We start from the raw sequence: 19,830 nt of genomic DNA on the forward strand, positions 1-19,830 counted from the left end.
TCCCGGTGCGGTAGGGCGAGGACAGTCAGGACAGTGGGGGTAGGAGGCTATGACCACTGCTTAGACGGGGTGGTTGATAGACGGGAGTAGCGGCACCCTCATAGGGACGGATTGGCGGTGGGGGGGTGGGATTCCCTTTCCGTGGGACGTTCTAGGTGACGGACCGGTGTGATTGTTCCTTCCCCGGGGGAGGGTCCTGATCCCTGGGGGGGAGGGGGTGTTCTGTTTTAACTATGTCTTTATTGTATGTGTGTTACGTGTGGTTTAAATGCGCAGTGTAACCGCTTAGGGTCGGGACAGGACTATATACAGTAGGCGGTTCTGGTCCCGTAACGCTTGCCTGTGCCCGAAGTGTGGGGATTACTGTGCATTGCAGTGCTATTGGTGTGCCGTGCCCTAATGGGGATGTTGTGTGGTGCGGGATTTACTGTGTGGTAGCGTGGGTTAACACACGCTTAAAAAGGGGTGGTGTGCTACGGGGAGAAAGCGGGACCGAACTCTTTGTGAATCCAGATCCGACCCGATGGGTCGCTGCATGAATTGTACTGAATAAAATTATCTTTGTAATTGTAGCTGCAGTCTGGTGGTGATCTGTTCTCCTTTCACAGCCTCTGACGCTAGTTTAGGTTAGTTGCACTGGTGGCAGCGGTAGGATCATTTCTTTCCTTTGTGGTTTTCCCGTTTAGAAATCTAGAATTAGCTTTAACATGTCGGAGGCCGAGGATAGTGTACAATCTCCTAATTATGAGGGCGCTGATTGTCCTGTTACGTCTAGAGAGTGTTTTCTCAATCTCCCGGTGGCCCCCCTGCTCACCCAATATTTATACCGGAAACTTTTAATGGTGTGGGGCGTGAGTGGTCTGACTGGTCGGAACAATTTGATCTGGCGGCTGAGGTAAACAGGTGAGATGATTCTCTGAAAATTAAGTTTATGTCTTTGCTATTGTGTGGCCGTGCTAGGGAGATGCTAACTACATCAAAAACCATCCATCCATCCATCCATTTCCCAAACCGCTTATCCTATTGGGTCGCGGGGGGTCCGGAGCCTATCCCGGAATCAATGGGCACGAGGCAGGGAACAACCCAGGATGGGGGGCCAGCCCATCGCAGGGCACACTCACACACCATTCACTCACACATGCACACCTACGGGCAATTCAGCAACTCCAATTAGCCTCAGCATGTTTTTGGACTGTGGGGGGAAACCGGAGTACCCGGAGGAAACCCCACGACGACACGGGGAGAACATGCAAACTCCACACACATGTAACCCAGGCGGAGACTCGAACCCGGGTCCCAGAGGTGTGAGGCGACAGTGCTAACCACTGCACCACCATGCCACCCCACATCAAAAACCAAATGAATTAAAAAACGCGGAAAATAATGTTGAAATGAAAATATATTTTTTGACAGCGATCGACGACCTGTAATATTTTTGACGATGTCGCTGCTATATCGCTATTTGTAAAAAAAGGAAAAAAATAGTTACTGGAAAAGCTACAGCGTTTTAAAAGTATTTGCTCTACCGATAAGCTACTGAAAGAAGTAAAGTTAGTAGCGTCGATTATTTTAGTTAGCTACTCCACAACACTGGACATAAAAATAACTGAACAATGTTAACATTTTCGTAATTTAAGCCCTCTCAACAGAAGCACTTTAATGAGAATATTTGAAAAATTAACTGATAACATATCAGTTATCTATATTTTTTTAATTTACTTTGAAAACAGACTCAAATTAAGCCTATACGAAAAATTCAGAAGCCTATACAGTCTCAAATGAAGCCTGTTGCGTTTTTATACAATCGGTCTGGGATTCCGCTTAACGTCACGCCCGAAGCTCACACTTTGATTGCAAACGGGAAGAAACATAACTATTGTCACGTACACCGGCGGATGTCATCAATTAAGCCTGCATACTGGAGACTACAAAGGGACAGCACACGCAACGGGGGTTGCGAAGTATTGCCAATGTTTCATTTCTATATCGAGCGCTTGCTTGTCCAGTGTCATTCCCTCGTTCCTTACCTTGCCTGCCTTCCTTTCCCAGAGCAGCCCTCGTCCCTGAACCTCCCGTCCTGCCTTCCCTGCCAGCCCCAGGATCTCTCGTCTCCCCTTCCCTTCGTCTCCGTGTCCTGTGCCTGCCTGTTGGACTGGATCTCCCCGGCTACCGAATCTACCTTCTGTCCCCGACCATTCTTCTTGCCTGGCCCATTGAAAGCCTGTTACCTGCTCGATCTAATAAAGATCGCGCTGTTCCGCATTCCTGGGTCCGCGTTTCCCTGCCGAGGGTGTCCTAACAATTATGTCTCCAGTAATAATTTTCTGCTAATAGCATTAATTCTCTTATTTCGGTATCGGTGTACTGCATGTACATGTTATCACCATCAAAGAAAAAAACGCGTTATGACTTATCAGTCATTATTATTGTTTTTGTCGTTTATTTAATCGTGTAGCAATACTGCCACTTGTCATATTATTAATTGCGTATTTATATAATATTAACCAATGACCAATCTCTGTATCTTACTAGCATCTTTTGCGCATTTGTCTTTGTATCAGCCGTAGCGGTCTGCAGGGGGAATCGCAGAAGCTGGAGTTTCTTAGAGCGCTGCATGGGTTTGGACAAACATTAGGTATTGGTAATATTACTGGACAAAAATATATCGTTATTGGTGTCCACCAAAGTTTCCAGCACTAGCTACAAGAAATGAGATTGAATGCATTTGCTCGTTTTTATTTGTATTTATTTTTTAAAAAGTTTCTTACATTATATCCGTGCTTTTTAAAGGTTATATCTGAATTTTTCAAAAGTAAACACAAAAAGGATGACACTTAATGCCCCCTCCCTGCCCCCACCCTATTTAGAACGTTAGCGTTCCATTACGTAAAAAATGCAGTACTACGTCATGATGCACCGCTTATAAATAATCTGTTTGATAAGGGAGAAGCAAACACAAACGATTCGTGAGTGCATCGTACGTGTTGTAAGAGCAAGTGAAGCTGAAAGACATTGACAGTGAAGGTAAGGCCTCCCCTTCAAAATGTATACTTCACTTAGATCAAAGGTCTTAAACTAAAAAAAAACGCTGTGATATGCTAAACTACCGACCGCAAAACGTGCAGACTGGCGGGTGTCAATTGCGCTGGAATGACATTACATGGTTTTAATTTTTCTCTGATATCGGCCGGCCATATACAGTAATTTGTTTGAGACCCCTGAATTTAAATAATAATTATTTTTTATAACGATGGTGGCCTATATAATGTGCCGATTTACTTGTGAAGTTGTTCAGCTGGTTGACATGGCATTGATTACTGCTTTTTAAGAAAGTGCATGTAGTCTCACACTGCAGAAGTCCATTGCTCAGTTGTCAGCATGCTCAGCGTGTCGCCTGTGATGTGTCCTGCACAGCAGCAGGCTACATTGCGTTTAATGGACTAATACTTCTTCAACCCATTAAATGATTCCTTTCTCTCTCCCTGCCAGTGATGGCTCCCTCTATCAATCTCTTCACCTTCCTCGTCCTGTCCCTGGTGGGGGGCAGCTCTTCATGGGACGAAGCTTCGCCTTGCGGATCCGGCTCCATCCTGACAAGGCCCTACACGGCCTTGTGTGAGCTGGATGCGGTGTGGGGCTTGGTGGTGGTGGTGGCGGCAGCGGCGGCGGCCCTCGCCTCGCTGATCCTGCTCCTGGTGGTACTGTGTCTCCTGCGGAAGATCACAGAGGCTGAGGAGCGCAGCGGGGTGGCGCCGCTACTCCTGCTGCTCGCTGCCATATTTGGGCTTTGTGGCCTCAGCCTGGGATACATCGCTGAGCAGCAAGAGAGCCTCTGCTTCGCCCGGCGTGTCCTGAGGGGGGTGTTGCTTGCTATCTGCAACACATGCCTCGTGTTTCATGGTCTGCGACTGCGCCGGTTGGGACAAGGTGCTCATAGCCCCAGCACAGGTCAACTGATGGGGCTGGCGGTGGCCTTGGCCGTGTTGGATCCGGAGTGGATCCTTCTAGCCACGATGTCCACATGCCAGCCAGCCTGTGAATACCAGCCGCTGGACTTTGCGCTGGCCACCACTTATGTGCTGGTCCTGCTCCTGGCAGCACTGGTGGGGGCGGCCTGCAGTCTGTGGAGGCAGCAGCCACGGTGGAGGTGCAGGACCGCGTGGCTGCTCATCACCTGCCTGGCCTCAGTCCTGCTGTGGGTGGCCTGGATCACCTTCTGCCTGTATGGCAACGCGGCGCTTGGCCTGTCCCCAACATGGGACAACCGGGTACAGGCAGTGGTGCTGCTGGCACAGGCATGGCTGCTCATATTGCTGCACGCTGCTCCTGAGGTCCACGCCACCTTACGGCCCCCGTCCCGCATGAGAGAGGCCAATTTAGAGGAGGGCCTTTCTCACCTGTAGTTTGGAGCAAACCGGGACTTCGTGTTCAGTGACAACAACTCAGGTATGGTACTTTGTTTTCGCTTCTTTGACCTACTCTGTGACTCTGTGTGTACTTGAGAGAGAGCATAGCCCTCGCTCTTTCCTCACATGGAGCCCCTACTGGAAGTCTGTGGAACAGCAGCATATAAACAAGGTCTATGGACCTTTCCCTGTAACTCAGATCTCACTTGAGCAGAGCTTAGGTACCATGGCTGCATGTGCCCCCCCCCCCCCCCCACAACAATCCCAATAAAAAATGTGAAGTATGACTACTGCACTGCTGAAGGATGTTTACATGACCAATATCTGTCTCTCTTCTGCAGGTGTCCTCCCCAGCCCCCAGGAAACATTACATTTTAAATAAATAATATATATATCATCATCTCTGGAAGTGGTGTGTTTTTTTAGGGTTAAAAAGTTGAGAAACATTCAATGGTCATCATCATACCATATATCAGTAGCCCAGCCACTGGTCAGTTCCTTTACTCTACTGTTACAGACTTTCATGAAAACATTTTTTAAATGTGGGTGTTTTACCTGTGTGATATGCTTCCCTTTTGTACTGGACATAAAATAGAATTAAATTTTTACATTCTATTACTCATACAACAGGCGACATGGTGGTGCAGTGGTTAGCACTGTTGCCTCACACCTCTGGGACCCCGGGTTCGAGTCTCCGCCTGGGTCACATGTGTGTGGAGTTTGCATGTTCTCCCCATGTCGTCGTGGGGTTTCCTCCGGGTACTCCGGTTTCCCCCCACAGCCCAAAAACATGCTGAGGCTAATTGGAGTTGCTGAATTGCCCGTAGGTGTGCATGTGTGAGTGAATGGTGTGTGAGTGTGCCCTGCGATGGGCTGGCCCCCCATCCTGGGTTGTTCCCTGCCTCGTGCCCATTGCTTCTGGGATAGGCTCCGGACCCCCCGCGACCCAGTAGGATAAGCGGTTTGGAAAATGGATGGATGGATGGATGGATTACTCATACAAACACACACATCTGTAGGTTCTCAACTCTAGGTTTATATCAAACACATTAAAGCCAAACAAATGCAAAAAGTCCATGTATCGTTTGTCCTTGGGTTTTCCAGTCCAAAACGAAATCAGGAAAACTAAACAACAGCAGCGTTTTTTGGTTTTTCTGTTAGAAGGGGAAAAAGCGAAAAGCAGAAAACAAAAAATCAGGCTTCATATTTTATCCTAAAATGTAGAAAATATTACAAAAATACACCATTCTAAGGGTGGGTGTTTCCAAGCTTATGACTGGGACTGTTAATGTTGTAAAATTAAGATAAAGTTCACATTAGGCTGTATCTTAAATCTCTGGTATCTGTTAGATCTGAATTTACTCATAGAAAAGAAACAAAAAAAGGTGATTTTACGGTTTTCCCATTTGGTTTTAAAACAGAAAAACAACAAATTTATTTTTGTATGACGCGTTATCCCAACAATACATTGTCTCAAAGCGCTTTACAACATCCCCACCCAAAGCCCCCAGTGAGTAAGACATAGGTGACAGTGGCAAGGAAAAACTCTCTAGAAGGAAGAAACCTTGGGAGGGACCAGACTCAAAGGGGGAGCCCAACCTCCAGGGGCCGGCAGGGAGAGTCGAATAGAAGAGATGGCTAAGTGCCAAGTCACATTGTCCAAATCATAGGATTTGAGGCACAACCGGGGAGCAGGGAGGTGATGACAAGCCCGTGCCGACTCTCCTTGCAATCGCCAGGCAACCAGAAGTAATTAGGCAGCGGGTCATACATGGAAGATGGCACAGGCAGAACGCGAGCTGGATGCAAGGACATCATGGGTACATGTCACATGTAGCAGGGTGTGCTGAAAATCTTGATAGATTGAGGTCTCCAGGCAGCACACCCCAGGAGGAGTTGGGGAAATAAAATGTGCAATTAGTCAAAGTATAGGGGAGACTATAGGCAGTGCTAACAGTTAGGTGAGTGCAATATGAAGTGCAAAGTGCAAGCTCCGGCAGATATGGCAATGGCAGCATAAGTAGGAGGGAGAGGCAAGTGGGAATGCAGGCATGGGGAGTCCCTGAAATGTCAGCACTCCAGTTCCACAAGGGATGGTGAAGCTAGAGTGACAGCGCTGACAGTTCAGTTTATCTAAAGCCAATGGCATCGAACGCCACCCAGCTCTACACCTCACACTGTAGGTCTGACTGGTGGCAGCGGTGGGATCATTTCTTTCCTTTGTGGTTTTCCCGTTTAGAAACCTAGAATTAGCTTTAACATATCGGAGGCGGAGGATAGTGTACAATCTCCTAATTATGAGGGCGCTGATTGTCCTGTTACGTCTAGAGAGTGTTTTCTCAATCTCCCGGTGGCCCCCCCTGCTCACCCAATATTTATACCGGAAACTTTTAATGGTGTGGGGCGTGAGTGGTCTGACTGGTCGGAACAATTTTATCTGGCGCCTGAGGTAAACAGGTGGGATGAGTCTCTGAAAATTAAGTTTATGTCTTTGCTGTTGTCTGGCCGTGCAAGAGAGATGTATAGTGGGATGCCGAGTGAGGCTAAAAGTAATTATGGGTTGTTAAAAGCGGCTATGGCAAGGTGTTTTGAACCTGGTGATAGTAGTGATTGGAATAGAGCTAGTTTTACCGCCCGTCGCCGCCTGCATAGCGAGACGGCAAGGGAATTTGGTAACGCCTTACGGAGATTAGCCGCTAGGGCTTATCCCACGGCTGATCATCGGATTTGTGATCTGTTGGCAAGAGATCAGTTTATTACGCATTTTGCTACTGGTGATTTTCGGGTTAGCCTGTGTAGTGCCAAGCCCAACACGCTGGAAGATGCCATTGAACTTGCTTCTGAAATGGAGTTGCTGAGGAGTTTGGAGCAGACTTCTTTGCCACCTGATGTTAAAGTGAGGGGAGTGGTGGAGCATAAATTAGAAAGGGATGAACAAATGGAGGTGTTGTTGGGGGTGGTAGAGGAGTTAAGGCAGGAGGTAAAATCGCTTCGTACCACGGTGTCTAAGATGCAAGAGGGGATGAAAAGCTTTCTAAGTAAATATGTGGTGGTGTTGGATTTTGGTAGGAAGGAGTGTCGAGTTATGGGTCAATTATTACCTCTCCTTGTGCCAGCAGATGTGGACAAGCCTCGGGTTGTCATGGTTCCAGAAGATACTGTAATCCCCCCCCCCTCGAAGTGAGGCAATCATTGCTGGTAAGGTGGAGAATACAGGTGGGGCTGCTTTTGAGGGTATGTTGGAGCCTTTGGATTCGGCATCTAGCCAGTGTAATATAATGATGGGGGGATGAGGGTAGGTACCTTGCATACGGGTATTGAGGTGAGTCGGAAAGCAGAGAATGTAGACCTGGGTGAGGATGAGGAGGATTCTGTTGTGCCCTGGACAGTCAATAGGCTTGTAACATATTTTGATTGCACCAGAAGGGGTTTGCCCCATCCGATATGACTGGTATTTATACCATGTTGCAGAAGAATTTGTCTGTATTTAGTGCCGGAGAGGGAGATTTGGGGAGAACTCGCCTGATGTTGTATAACATTGATACTGGTGAGGCGAAGCCGGTAAAGTTGCCTCCCCGCCGTGTCCCCCTCCATTTGCAGGAGGAAGTATCTGGTCACTTAAAGCAGATGCTGGAGAATAACATCATTCAGCCCTGGAATAGCCCTTGGGCAGCGCCGGTGGTTCTGGTACGGAAGCGAGATGGTGGCCTTCGGTTTTGCGTTGATTATCGCAAATTGAATGATGTTACCCGTAAAGACACGTACCCCTTACCCCGAATTGATGATGCGTTGGATAGTTTGAGCAAGGCTTGCTGGTTTTCTACACTGGATTTAGCCAGTGGGTACTGGCAAGTCGAGGTGGATCCAAAAGATAAGCATAAGACGGCGTTTATCACTCGTCAGGCCTTTTCCAATTTAATGTGCTGAGTTTTGGCCTGTGTAACAGTCTGAGAACTTTTCAGCGTCTCATGGATTTAGAGTTGGCGAGTCTTCAGTGGACTACTTGTTTGGTGTACTTAGACGATACAATAATATTTGGCCGTACCTTTCAAGAACATCTGGACCATGTGGATGAGGTTATAACGAAATTGCGTCAGGCTAATCTGAAGGTTAAACCGGCGAACTGTAACTTGTTTGCCACAGAAGTGCAGTATTTGGGCCATATAATATCGGCTAGGGGTGTGAAAGCTGATCCGGCTAAAGTGGAAGCTGTGCGCCAGTGGCCGGTGCCTAAAAATCAGACAGAGGGGAGGAGTTTTGTGGGCCTTGCCTCTTATTGTAGGAGGTTTATTCGGGGTTTTGCTGAACTTGCTCGTCCTCTGCTCCAGCTGACCGAGAAGGGCAGACGGTTTACATGGGCAGAAGCTTGTCAGGCAGCATTTGAACAGCTCAAACTTAGTTTGATGTCTGTACCAGTCCTGTCTTACCCCGACCCTAATAAAACCTTTATATTAGATACGGATGCGAGTGATGCAGGTATTGGGGCAGTATTGTCCCAGGTAGAAGGGGGACGGGAACAGGTGATAGCATATGCTAGTAGGGCTTTGACTAAACAAGAAAGGAAATATGCAACAACCAAGTAGGAGTTAAGTATGGTTACCTTCATAAAACATTTTAAACACTACATGTTGGGGAAGGAGTTCATCTTACGGACAGATCATAACTCCTTAAGATGGTTGCATAATTTCCAAGGTTTAGAGGGGCAGTTGGCTAGGTGGGTGGAGCAGCTGGCCAGCTTCCAATATAAGAGAGTGCATCGGCCGGGTCGGGGACACGCTAATGCGGATGCCCTCTCTAGAGTGCCCGCTTTTCTGCCAGTAACCTCAGACTCACCGCCAGCTACCCAGGAAAAATGGGGAGAGGTGATATGTGCTGTGAGAGAGGTGTGTCAGGAGGCAGTGGCATGTCAGGAGGAGTGTGATGAGCTGGGGCAGGATCAGCAAGGAGATGCTGAGCTGCGGGAGATTTTTGCTTTAAAGGAAGGGAGGGAGGGCAGGTAGTCAGCCTCCAAATGAGTTGTGGAAATATGCATCAGTGTGGGATCAGTTGCAGGGTTCTAGGTTGGTACGATATCCACCTTTGCATTCTGATGCAGCAAACCAAGTCCAGGTTGTTATCGACAAGTCTTTGGTGCCAGAAATTTTGAGGCAGTTGCATAATGCTACCACTAGGGGTCATTTGGGAATACAAAAGTTGCAAGCAAAGGTGAAAGATCGCTATTATTGGCTGGGATGGTTTGGGGATGTTAAGCACTTGTGTTGGGAGTGTGTGGATTGTGGTTCCCGGAAAGTCGGGGGGAAACAGGGAGGTGCCCCGCTGCAGTCTGTTGTAACCGCTAGGCCATATGAACGGGTAGCATTGGACATTTTAGGGCCATTACCGGTAACTCCAGGGATGAATAAGTACATTGTGGTCATTGGGGATTATTTCTCAAAATGGACTGAGGCATTCCCTCTCCCTAATCAGGAAGCTTCCACTGTGGCCCAGGTCTTGGCGGAGCAGTGGGTCTGTCGCTTGGGGGCCCCTCGCTCTATCCATACAGATCAGGGCCGAAATTTTGAATCAAATCTATTCAACGAGGTGTGTCAATTGTTGAACATTCCAAAGACTAAGACATCAGCTTATCACCCCCAGTCAGATGGGATGATTGAGAGGTTTAACAGGACATTGTTGGCAATGTTGTCTCTCTTTGTGGAGTAAAATCAGTCCAATTGGGATGTTTTGTTGCCTTATGTGATGATGGCTTACAGGAGTAGTATTCACTCTAGTACTGGGGTTACACCGTACAAGGTTGTTTTTGGGCAAGAGATAGTGTTGCCAGTGGATGTTATGTTGAATCTCAACGAGGGGGAAAGATTTTCCTTTGTAACGGAATATGTGGCCAGACTAGGGGACATATTGTCCACAGTGGTGGGAGCAGTGAAATGTCATCAGGCAAGAGCTTCGGGTAAGCAGAAGCAAGCGTATGACTTTAGAGCGCAAGTCAAGTACTATTCAGAGGGGAACTGGTATGGGTTTGGAGGAAGGCTAGAAGACGGGGGTTATGTCCAAAGTTACAGAGGAGGTTTAAGGGTCCATATAAGGTGGTGGAAAGGATAACGGAGGTATTGTATCGAGTGGTACCAGTGGAAGGGGGAAGTGAGGTGGTGGTGCATTTTAATCGACTTAAACCATTTCTCTCTACTGTAACAGAGGCTGCCAATCAGGAGGGCAGAGACCAAGTGATGCCTGTTGGTACCCTGCCTGAGCTAAAAGATTCCCCCCCTGGTGGTGGCCATCCGCAACCACGGCCCTAAGTAGAAAAGGGTGGCGAGATGGAGGGGGGGGGTGCCAGGGCTAGAAGTGTGGGCAATGGCAGCGAATCGGCCAGAAGAGGCAAGTGCAATTGGACCAGGGCAGCAGGGGGAAGGGGACCAGCCTACCTGAACCTGGCGGAGCCGAGCCCGTAAGGTCCCTCCAGAGCCACACAGCGATGGGCCTGCTGCTATGCATGGGGCCAAGGAACAAGAACGGAGGGAAGGGGCTCCAGTTCAGAAGACTCGTCTGCGACGTCAGAGGAGGCCACCAACATGGTCCAAGGACTATGAAATGTTGTGACTCAAGGACGAGTCTGCCCTAAGGGTGGGGGGAGTGTAATGATGATGTGTGGGGGGTGAGGGATGGGCGTGGAAGGTAATAGTTAATTAAGTGGCTACACCTGGGTTGTGAGGGATCTGGGGTTAATAGAGGGAGTGGGAGGCGCGTTAGGGAGATATGGTCTGGTAGGCACCATACGCGTTGGGTCCCGGGGGAGGTGCCGCTCGTATGCCGTTTAGGGCGGCCGGCGGTGAAGCCAGAGAGTGGGCGGTAGGGACAGTTCCCGGTGCGGTAGGGCGAGGACAGTCAGGACAGTGGGGGTAGGAGGCTATGACCACTGCTTAGACGGGGTGGTTGATAGACGGGAGTAGCGGCCCTCATAGGGACGGATTGGGGGGGGGAGGGAAATTCCCTTTCCGTGGGACGTTCTAGGTGACGGACCGGTGTGATTATTCCTTCCCCGGGGGAGAGTCCTGATCCTCGGGGGGAGGGGGTGTTCTGTTTTAACTATGTCTTTATTGTGTGAGTGTTCTGAGTGTTTTAAATGCGCAGTGTAACCGCTTAGCGTCGGGACAGGACTATATACAGTAGGCGGTTCTGGTCCCGTAACACTTGCCTGTGCCCGAAGTGTGGGGATTACTGTGCATTGCAGTGCTATTGGTGTGCCGTGCCCTAATGGGGATGTTGTGTGGTGCGGGATTGACTGTGTGGTAGCGTGGGTTAACACACGCTTAAAAAGGGGTGGTGTGCTACGGGGAGAAAGCGGGACCGAACTCTTTGTGAATCCAGATCCGACCCGATGGGTCGCTGCATGAATTGTACTGAATAAAATTATCTTTGTAATTGTAGCTGCAGTCTGGTGGTGATCTGTTCTCCGTTTACAGCCTCTGACGCTACTGTAGTTTGGGTTCGTTACAATATCAATTCGATGACTCGCATATTCCCTATAATATAGGGTCTATATTTTCTAATTTTAAGTTTTTTTAATGTTTATAACCTTAGATCTATGCAAACCATTTCATATATATCCAACAACACAGTACAATTATGGTGGTCATCTGGTTTATGACAGTAAAACAATGTACATTTTATGTACACTGAATGTAAAATTAAAGTTAATGAAAGCAAAATTATTGAAAACAGCTGTTGTGCCTTCGATTTACTAAAACACATGTTGGTACAATAAAACCATTAAAATTTTAGAGATAAAGCATATGACCATCCATCCATCCATTTTCCAAACCGCTTATCCTACTGGGTCGCGGGGGGTTCCGGAGCCTATCCCGGAAGCAATGGGCACGAGGCAGGGAACAACCCAGGATAGGGGGCCAGCCTATCGCAGGGCACACTCACACACCATTCACTCTCACTCACAAATAGTGAGTAAATAGTGACTCTGTCCTTATATTCATGTAATAAATATACAAATGGAATAAGATGGTAATCTGCCTGAGACATAAAGAAGGAAAAAGACAATATTACAGACCAGCCGCATATAATGATCAATTTCACCCAGACAAACATTACAAGTGGTTTCCAGTGTATTTCCATTCAGCAGAATACGATTGGCTTTCGGTGATCTGCTCTTGTTCACTTTTCTCCTCCTCAGTCATTTTTGTAAATTTTTCTCCCAAACCAGATAAACTGTTTATGACTGAGCCAGAAACATTAGACTGCTTTTAGTATGTGATGGGTTTAACAGTTTAGGCCACTTTAAAAAAAAATGGTTCTCGTCCCCTCCCGACCCGCCGAAATGCCTCCAACCCGGTTTTTTTTTTTTATTTATTTCGTAAAAATCGCATGGAAAATGCCCAAGAATGACAAAATTTGAATTTCCCACGCATTCCACATCGACGATTGATCCACATTGTGTAATCCTAGTCTTGGAATGGTTTCATGAACCTAAATTTGTCTTTACCTGAGATGGGCTGGTGCAAAGATTTAAGTCTGGGGAAGTGATGTGGTACATGTTCTTAAGTACTTGTTTGTAGAGTTGCATTTCCTTGTTCAACCATTCAGGTTCCTGTATTTTGTAAATTCCTCGTGTTTTAACATGTTTTAATACACTTTCTTTCTAGATATATATTTTAAAATCTTGGTTGTTCATTTAGAATGGGAATGACAAACAGAATATTGGTTTCAAATAGTATCGTTTTTATATTCACGAATGAAACATCAGCATAAAGTATCCAAATCCATAGTTGGGAAGGCATTTATGAGATACACATGGATCAAGGAATTTACATTCTTGTATTTTCTTACATTTAATATATTTGAAACGCAACAAACGAAGAACTGAGGAGGCGTAGTAAGTAGGTCTGAACCATTTTTTTTTTTAAGTGGCCTTAGTTGTAGCTGAACAGAACCGCAATGGCAGATTCCTGGTCACTTCCTGATTTTTGGTGTACTAGTCGGAGATACTTTTAGCTTTAGAACGAAAGAACCATGGCTTATTAGAGAACAGAGTAACAATTATCCATCCATCCCTTTGGGTCTTGGTCAGTCACGTGTCTTCACTGTCTGACACGCCCCCCATTCGCCATTTTTAGTGTATCGTGGATGTAAACACATTTGGTTAAACTTGATATTCAGTGTTTTTTTTCTACACAAAAATGTAATGTTTTATGTAATCAGTAATAATCAATTTTCATTACGAAAACACACTAGTAATTTAGGTGTTTACGAAAGGAAGAGAGTCAAGAACACCACAAAAATATCATTGGACATATATTTTATTTTAAATATGACCAATAAGGTTAACTGGCAAGTAGAATACAGGCTCGATATACAATGAGTTTATACAGCTCCTTCCAGACATCATGTGAAACGTTAGAAACCGTACTTGCAAATGTTTCTAAACTTAAACTATAGTTGGGCATTGGTTTGTCAGTGGACAGCAGTGACAACCTTATCCAGAACTGTGTCTTATAATCCACGCACGCGAATATACACATACATGCACTGACAAACGTGTCATTACAATTTTGCTGTTTACTTTTGTCTTTAAAAAGCATTCACTCTGTAACGCTAATTTAACACGAACAGATTAACCAATTTCTGCACCCTCTGTAGTTAGGCTAGCTTGCTAGCGTAGTTTAATTAATGTGAAAATACTTCAGAAGACAAAAAAATGCATATTCAGTAATAATACAAATACAAAAAAACATCTTGCTTGCCTTTATGAAAATGCCGAGAGCAAACACGCATTAAGGGAGATATCGTGTTGACAGTGATCTCCTTTCCTCTCACCGCTGCGACACAGGCCACCCGACGCCTCTTCGTTATCTCCTCTACCTGCTGTCCGTATCCCCTTTTCCGAGTATTAAACCGAAAAAATGTCATGCGGTGCTACACCTTTCTGCCATTTCTGCCATGTCACTTAGTATGACAGCCTTTCACACAGCATAAGTGTCCCATCTTAAAAAGAATAATGCTACAAGCAAATGCTGCCACTTGAGTTATATACATCCAAAATGGCGATTCGACCCACAATACATTGCACCTTTAGCGAGTGACGTCACCTGTCAATGACCTACCGAAAAGCTGTAAAAACTATCAATTTATATAATGCCTTGAAGAATGCTTTGCAAATGAGAAAGGATGTGTACTGCTGCTTCTTTAAAGTGTAGTTTGTATATGTTATGCATCTTGCATTATGTTTGTATATTGTTAAAAAAAAAATTAAAAAACAACTCTAACCATGAAAAAAACACGTAGATGGGGGAGAATATGCAAATTAACAACTAATTATATTACTGCAAAATAATATCATCAAGTATCTTTTTTTCTATTTTGCAAGGGGGGGGGGCTCTGGGCTGCAGCCCAGGAAAGTCCGTGCATGATGACGTCCGTGGTTCTAGAATCTACAATATTCGAATGACGCTCACCTATCCTGCGCAGCTATAAAACTTTCATTTGCGTCCTGCTTTGAGAAACGATGGGTGTCAAACGATCACGTTCCGACTCTGACTGTGAATCTCCTCCCAAGAAAAGGAGAGAGAGTACGGAAGGCGATTTGCGGTTTAAAGGGTCCCGCAAAGGTTGGACGACTGGCTTTGATAGTTCATGAAAATTACACATAACTTATTTATTATTAAGAAAGCAATGTAAATCTTTTTAATAAGGCTTGCTGCAAGAACAGATGTAAACAATGTACTGGACCTATAGATTAAACAAATAAATTAAAGCAATAATTAATTCATTAATTGATAAAAATTGCCACTGAATGTTTTGAAAACAAACATGTACCCAAATTGATTCAATATTGTGGCTGCTTTGATTCTGAATCTGAGCCTATTCTGACTGTAGCATGTAATCGGCACACTAAAGATAATACTGAATGAACAGACCAAGTTCAGGGTAGGCATGCAGTAAAGAAATATTAATGCATGGTATTTAAAGTTAGTAGTGAATTTTCAGCAACTGTGGTATGGTATAGAAAATGCTGTGTGGACTCTTTCTGAAGTGTACCTGCTTAATGTTGTAGAACATTTGGAGGACCTGTACCACCAGGGGGAGCTACTGGGAGAGGGTGGTTTTGGAGCCGTGTATGCCGGCACTCGCAAGGCCGATGGCTTCCCAGTAAGTCTCCAAATGGTGAAGTCATGACATGCATAGTTATATCTCTCCAGAGATCCCTTTTATTATACCTGTTAGATGCAGCTGTAAAAGCCTATGTTTTCTCAATATATACTACACTAAATTTGTGATTTTTTTTCCCTCTAGGTGGCTATCAAATATGCCCGAAAGGATGACAAGGAGCTAGAACTGGTAAGTGTTTTCATTCATGGAGCTTGGTTTATTTGCAAGAATTTCTGCCTTAATATATGTAATAATATATTTCTGCCCTCCCATTCATAGCCTGGACTTGACGAGCCCATCCCATTGGAAGTGGCGCTAATGATGCTCGTCAGCCATGAGTCATCTTGTGCCAACGTGCTGAAGCTCCTGGACTGGTTCAGTGGCCCAGAAGATTACATTATGATCCTGGAAAGGCCGGATCCATGCCAGGATCTGTACGAATTCTGCTATAGCAAAGGGGGCTACCTCTCAGAAGATGTTGCAAGGCACGTGCTGATGCAGGTGCTTCAGGCTTTGCGTCACTGCCAGGACTCAGGCGTCTTCCATCGCGACCTCAAAACAGAGAATCTGTTAATCAGGACGGACACTTTGGAGGTTAAACTAATTGATTTTGGCTGTGGAGACAAATGGAAAGACACCCCCTATGTGGAATATTCAGGTCAGTAAGGGAGGCTAATTAAAAACCTGTCAAACTAACCCCTGTTTTTAACAGCAAGTAGCAGGTAACCTGGACCTGCGATAACTCCCTGCAGTGGAGTTGGATGTGTATTCTTCAGTCCTAACCTAACTCATTGCAGTAAGTCATTTGCCTTGTTGTTTCAGGAACAGAGGACTTTGCTCCCCCAGAGTTGTTCCTGAGTGGGGAGTATCTAGCTGGCCCCACTACGGTCTGGTCTGTAGGTGTCACACTTTACGAGCTAGTGTGCGGTTACTTGCCCTTCCGCAACAAGAGGGCAATCATCTCAGGCTGCCTGATATTCCCCTCATGGGTCTCTCCTGGTGAGCAGCTTACTTTTTGTCCCACGACTAGAGTCTCCTGACAGGGAGTGTTCTTTTTCTGACTAACTCTCTGACCCTGCCAATCTATTCTCCAACAGACTGCTGCAGTCTGATTCGCCAGTGCCTGAGGCGTAAGGTGGCGGATAGGCTGACATTGGAGGAGATTCAGGTCCATCCATGGCTGCAGCAGACGTGACTGCTGACCTGAAGGTCAAACAAGAAATCACAAATATTGTTAACCTTCTGTAATCATGATCATCTTAAATAATGCGCAACTGTCAAATAAAAGATTTACTTTCACAAATGCTCTATATAGGTGTTTCTCATTTGTTCTGATTTCTTGGTAACAGTGGTTAGTTGATGCACAATATCCTGGTTCCCCGAATATCCAAGTCATATCATAATGATTTGACCTGAATTAAGACAATGGTTGGGCCAGAGGGAATCCAGACATCTTGGGGTGATACGTGTTCGATACCTTACTTCGGATTGAGCATGATTGATTGAGAGTCGGAGTCTGTTATATTTTACAAGTAGAAGCTTTGCTGAGCACCACATTCTGTAACAGCTACAATGATTTGCACAACAATGGCTTTGCACCTGCCTTAGAGCCAAGGTCATTCTTGCTGCAAACACCTTCATTCTGTCTCTCATGCTTGGCCTCAATGTCTTAAAGGTTGTGTAAGCTAAAGCTAATGTTGCTATGTATAAGAAACACTAAGTGTTAATAATTCTGTACTTGTCTGGAAAGAGATTATGTTGCATGATTTCGCCACACCAGCCTCTGTTTCTCATTTGGCCAGCACATTTCATCAGAACAATTCTCTGCATAGCTTAGCATTTGCTATATCATGCTGAGCAGAAGGATGTCACACTTCTGCTCCAGCTTGTGGGAGCAGTTCTTCACTGCAGTTCTTCTGGAACCACTCAGATCACACATATTGCCAGAAGAGCACTTACCTTCTGGACCTGTGGGGCACCATTAATGAAAATTCCCTGTCGAATGCACCTTTATGATGATGCTGAAGATGGTGGCGCGCACAGTCGCAGTGGCTTGTGGCTCTTCATGTTTAGTGCTACTTCTTTGTTTGTCGCGTATCTGTGCGTATCCAAAGCGATACAGCCGTCAGGAGGTACTGGCCATGGGCCTCAGCAAGCAACAAAAAATCACAGAGGAGCCTCGCCGCTCTTACAACTTTCCAAACGAGATAGCGAGACCTCCGGGTGCTCTGTGAATTGTTATCGCCACCAGCAGCCGGAGACGTGAGCGTGAGCATAAGCGGATGTCGCTCCGGCTTGCTAGCGAAACTGCGGAAAGACCCCCACAAACCACCTCTCCCGAATATGTACGTCAGCAACGCGAGATCCATTATCCACAAAATGGACAAGCTGGAAGTTCTTATGGAGGGGAATCGCTACGTTTGCGACTGCTGTGTTTCAATAATATCGAAACCTGGCTTCACCCACTGATCCCCGGACGCAGCCGTACAACTAGAGGGCCGCACCATGCACCGCTGGGACAGAAAGAAAGACTCCAGTAAGAGCAGAGGAGGCGGTCTGTGCATTCACTTACATAAACATTGGTCTAAAGATAGTTTAACCATACATACACACTGTTTACGGGACCTGGAGTCCATCTCTATTAAATGCCGTCCTTTTTACTTACCGAGAGAGTTAACAGTCGTGCTAATCACAGTTGTGACTTACTACCCAATGCTAACGTTACCATAGCTCTCTCTTTGTTGTCAGACACCATTAATAAGCTACAACAGGCTCAGCCTGATGGCGTACACATCATAGCTGGTGACTTTAATCAGGCAAACTTAAAGTCCGTTCTGCCTAAGCTCTGTCAGCATGTAAAGTACCCGACCAGAGGGGAGAACATATTAGATCATGTTTATACAAACATTAAGATTGATTAAGACCAACATCACATGGCCCGAAGAAGTACTTTCTCAGCTCCTCAGCAGGGTGAACCCCAGGAAAGCCACTGGACCTGATGGTGTTCCCAGGAAAGTACTCAGAGCCTGTGCTGACCAGCTCTCACAGGTCTTCACCATCATCTTCAATCTATCTCTGACACATGCCACCATCTCAGGCTGTGTGAAATCGGCCACCATCATCCCGGTACCCAAAAAATCAGTCACACACAGTCTAAATGACTTCCGACCAGTCGCACTAACACCCATCATCAGTGTTTAGAGGGGCTGGTCCTAAACCACATCAAAACCCACCTCCCTGCATCTTTTGACCCCTATCAGTTTGCCTGCAGAACGAACAGGTCAACTGAGGATGCCATAGCGATCGCCCTTCACATCGTACTGAGCCACCTAGACCATCGGGAGAGCTACAGAATGCTCTTCATCGACCTCAGCTCTACCTTTAATACCATCATCCCCGACATCCTGATCCCCAAATTGCACAACCTGGGACTCCCCCCACTCACCTGCTCCTGGATCAAGGACTTCCTCACAAGTCGGCCCCAGATAGTAAGACTTGGACCCCATCTCCCCACAAGGCTGTGTGCTAAGCCCACTACTCTACACCCTGTACACCTCTGACTGCAGAACGGCCCACTTCCCGGATCCACTTCCCCTCCACATCAAGGGCGACTGCGTGGAGAGGGTCCAGACCTTTACCTTCCTGGGCACCACAATCTCTTCTGACCTCTCCTGGACTGAAATTCACAGTTGCCATCAAGAAAGCCCAGCAGCATCTGCATTTCCTGAGAGTGCTCAGGAAGAACAACATCAGTGAGAAGCTGCTGGTGACCTTCTACTGCTCCACCATTGAGAGCATTCTAACATAGAGCATTCTAACATACTGTATCACAGTATGACTTTCCCGCTGCACTAAGGCAGACTGGAGGAGAAAGAGATCAAGACAGCGCAGAAAATCGGCTGCCCCCAATTTAGCATTTCCAACTAGCCTCAGCATGTTTATGGACTGTGGGGGGAAACAGAAGTCGCCGGAGGAAACCCCACAATGACATGGGGAGAACATGCAAACTCCTCACACATGTAACCCAGGCGGAGACTCGAACCCGGGTCCCAGAGGTGTGAGGCAACAGTGCTAACCACTGCACCGCCATGCCACCTCCTATGCAATAACCGATTAACATATTAAAAATTCAGTAACAAAAAAACCTATACAGTGTTATCTCAGTATTTGAACTCATTAGAACTCAAATTTCTTAAAAATCGAACAAACCAGTTAAAAAAAAATTACCTAGAACTCAATCTGAATCTCAGAAGTCAAACTGTGAATG

At 46.2% G+C, this 19,830-nt stretch overlaps 2 protein-coding genes across 5 annotated transcripts; both read left to right on the forward strand.

The window, feature by feature from the left end:
- Positions 1–833: 833 nt before the first annotated feature.
- Positions 834–4,806, forward strand: LOC125727323 (G-protein coupled receptor family C group 5 member B-like). 4 transcript variants are annotated; one of them, XM_049004019.1, is made up of 5 exons: positions 834–903; positions 2,050–2,635; positions 2,944–3,024; positions 3,490–4,446; positions 4,748–4,806. In XM_049004019.1, the coding sequence occupies exon 4, from the start codon at positions 3,492–3,494 to the stop codon at positions 4,401–4,403; it is 912 nt and encodes a 303-aa protein (XP_048859976.1). In that variant the 5' UTR covers positions 834–903; positions 2,050–2,635; positions 2,944–3,024; positions 3,490–3,491; the 3' UTR covers positions 4,404–4,446; positions 4,748–4,806. The 4 variants fall into 4 exon arrangements, with proteins under 4 accessions (XP_048859976.1, XP_048859977.1, XP_048859980.1 ...); XM_049004020.1 differs by lacking the exon at positions 834–903 and having other exon boundaries at positions 1,233–2,313; positions 2,562–2,635; XM_049004023.1 differs by lacking the exon at positions 834–903 and adding an exon at positions 1,233–1,961.
- Positions 4,807–14,851: 10,045 nt separating this feature from the next.
- LOC125727338 (serine/threonine-protein kinase pim-1-like) lies at positions 14,852–19,371 on the forward strand. Its single transcript, XM_049004032.1, has 8 exons — positions 14,852–15,022; positions 15,469–15,563; positions 15,708–15,752; positions 15,843–16,221; positions 16,386–16,562; positions 16,661–16,754; positions 18,835–19,037; positions 19,253–19,371. The coding sequence occupies exons 1-8, from the start codon at positions 14,920–14,922 to the stop codon at positions 19,369–19,371; spliced, it is 1,215 nt and encodes a 404-aa protein (XP_048859989.1). The 5' UTR covers positions 14,852–14,919.
- The last annotated feature ends 459 nt before the right edge of the window (positions 19,372–19,830 follow it).

This window comes from Brienomyrus brachyistius, unplaced genomic scaffold, assembly GCF_023856365.1.
Source record: "Brienomyrus brachyistius isolate T26 unplaced genomic scaffold, BBRACH_0.4 scaffold93, whole genome shotgun sequence".
Lineage (NCBI taxonomy): Eukaryota > Metazoa > Chordata > Actinopteri > Osteoglossiformes > Mormyridae > Brienomyrus > Brienomyrus brachyistius.